This window comes from Buceros rhinoceros, unplaced genomic scaffold (assembly GCF_000710305.1).
Source record: "Buceros rhinoceros silvestris isolate BGI_N320 unplaced genomic scaffold, ASM71030v1 scaffold10252, whole genome shotgun sequence".
Taxonomy (NCBI): domain Eukaryota; kingdom Metazoa; phylum Chordata; class Aves; order Bucerotiformes; family Bucerotidae; genus Buceros; species Buceros rhinoceros.
The window spans coordinates 23925-25997 of record NW_010400718.1 but is presented as its reverse complement, the minus strand read 5'-3'; the positions used below and the strand labels follow the sequence as shown (position 1 = coordinate 25997).

At 38.5% G+C, this 2073-nt stretch overlaps 1 protein-coding gene across 1 annotated transcript in view; it reads right to left on the bottom strand.

Annotated features, from left to right (window-relative positions):
* Positions 1 to 2073, bottom strand: part of LMO7 (LIM domain 7) — a 43150-nt gene that overhangs the window by 35510 nt on the left and 5567 nt on the right. Inside the window, exons 9-10 of the mRNA XM_010131999.1 lie at positions 1780 to 2073; positions 251 to 280 (exon numbers count right to left, since the gene is read on the bottom strand). Of these exons, the coding sequence (XP_010130301.1) occupies positions 251 to 280; positions 1780 to 2073 (324 nt within the window). The remainder of the gene's footprint in view (positions 1 to 250; positions 281 to 1779) is intronic.

The following is a 2073-nucleotide window of genomic DNA, read 5'->3' as shown; positions in this document are numbered from 1 at the left end:
GGAATAAAACTTCAGAGCTGATTTTCAAAATGCCTGATAACCGTGACTTGGATACTGTAGGTGCCAGAGAGAACTTTTGCCAGGCGCATAGCTTTTAGTCTTACACTTGTTACATAAATTGCCCAAGCACTGAACAACAAAGCAGCATGCACAAGTTGCTTTTAGCATGAGTTTTTAGCTACTGTGCATGCACGAGTATTTAAATAGGCAAAAATAGTATTATGATCTTTCGAGCTTTTATAGAACTTACCCTTGCTCATCAGAAAGCTTTTGAAACAGTCTGAGAAATCAGAAACCAAAAAAGAAGAGATTCAGTGTCTCGATATTCATAACAACATTAACACCATCAGTACACCAGCACCTTCACTAAGTGAATAGTAAACCGAAAGCTTGAGGACCAGCCAGCATGGAATAACGTATTGGAGATTTGACATTAGTCAAAAAACACATCAGGGCTTTCATGATGTGTAAGTCAAGCAGAAAACTGACAGAACAAGGCAGCCTGCAAGTTTCCAATGCTTCCGATTTAGCAATACTGCACACGTAGAGCCTTGTATTAATTCTGCGCCACTTCCTCTAGTGCGGCTGAACAGCACGATGCTCAAAAGATACTCATTTCAAGAAATGAAAATTAATACCAGCTTGAGTCCCAACAAGAAGCCTGGCTTACAGAGGCTGTTTTCTGGTTACTTCAACCATTTCTGATATCAAATGAAAGTGATACTTTGAATGGATAAGAATAAAAGGTCCTATATAGAAGTTTAGCACATGGAGTGGAGAACCAAATTAATCCAGTGTGGTTCAAGAGGATTTTTAGTATTCTTGAATATGAGTATTTTATTCTACTGAATTAATTCTTAAAATGTGAAATATTTTCAAGCACTTCAGAAATATTCCTCAGTGAAGCTCGCACTTTGCTAACAGTATTAAGCTTGAAAATTAAATGCAGCAACAGTAAAGTATCAACTGGAACATGGAAGTGTCTTAGTCACAAAGGAATGATGCACAGCTGGGAGAACTGCAACTTGCAATGCCGTATTTTCAGACCTACAGGAAACATTCAAAACGCCACTCTCCCCCAGTAAGTACAAAATTCAAAGGAGAGCTAGGAAGCAGTTAAAAACAGTACTCAGTCAGAGAAGAGAAATTTTGAGTATACCAGGAAAGGATTAGGGGAAAGTATTAATCAGGACTGTATGAAAGCAGAGAGAAGATACTGGCAGAATAAAACATACTGCAGTGGAATTTAATATTACATGGACACAGAACTTGCATGCACCATGACTTTGGGTGGGCAAAACAACACTAAAGGGTTTTTTTTACTTCATCTAATCATCTCAAAACTTTCAAGCATTTTCAAACTTGGGTGCAAGCAAAAATCAGAATGTCCATTTCCAGAATTTATTTTGGAAATGTTTCTACCAATTATATTGGGGATAAAAAAGAAAATATTTCTAGCCTTCACAATCTTTTTAATAATCACTATTCCTGTTCAACAATAGAAAGAAACTTATGCAGAACTTCCAGCCTGAAGAAATTATAACGTATTTTCTTTAAAATAGCAGCCTAAAACTAGAAAACATTGTAATTTGTTTTTTTGTTGAAAATATGGTATTGCAGTCGTGAGCTTCTATCCAAAGCAAATAAAAAGCTTGTCCAGGATGCCACGAACAAATAGCAGATTGGCACTCTATGAATGGTTCAGCACAAGACGATGCTTTTCTGAATGGAAAGGGTTCAACTGCACTCAAGCGCAATCCGTGCAGGACACAACCTGACCTCTCCACCATTTGACGTTTCTTGTGTCTAATTTTGCTGGCCTCCCTGATCGCTTCCCACTTCTTCCAGTCTTCTTCACTGCACGGACCTGGGATGAAATTTACTGGCTGTACATTGCTTCCCACCTTCCAAGATTCAATCTTGCGGGTCAGCATATCGTCCTTCTTATGGTGGGAAGACGGTGACAGAACTCTACCATTGCTCTTTTTTTCCTCTGGTGGTGTGTTTTTTTCAAGTAAACATAGAAATTTGGAGCGGATCTCCTCTGGAAGACTCCATGGATCAGGAAAGAGT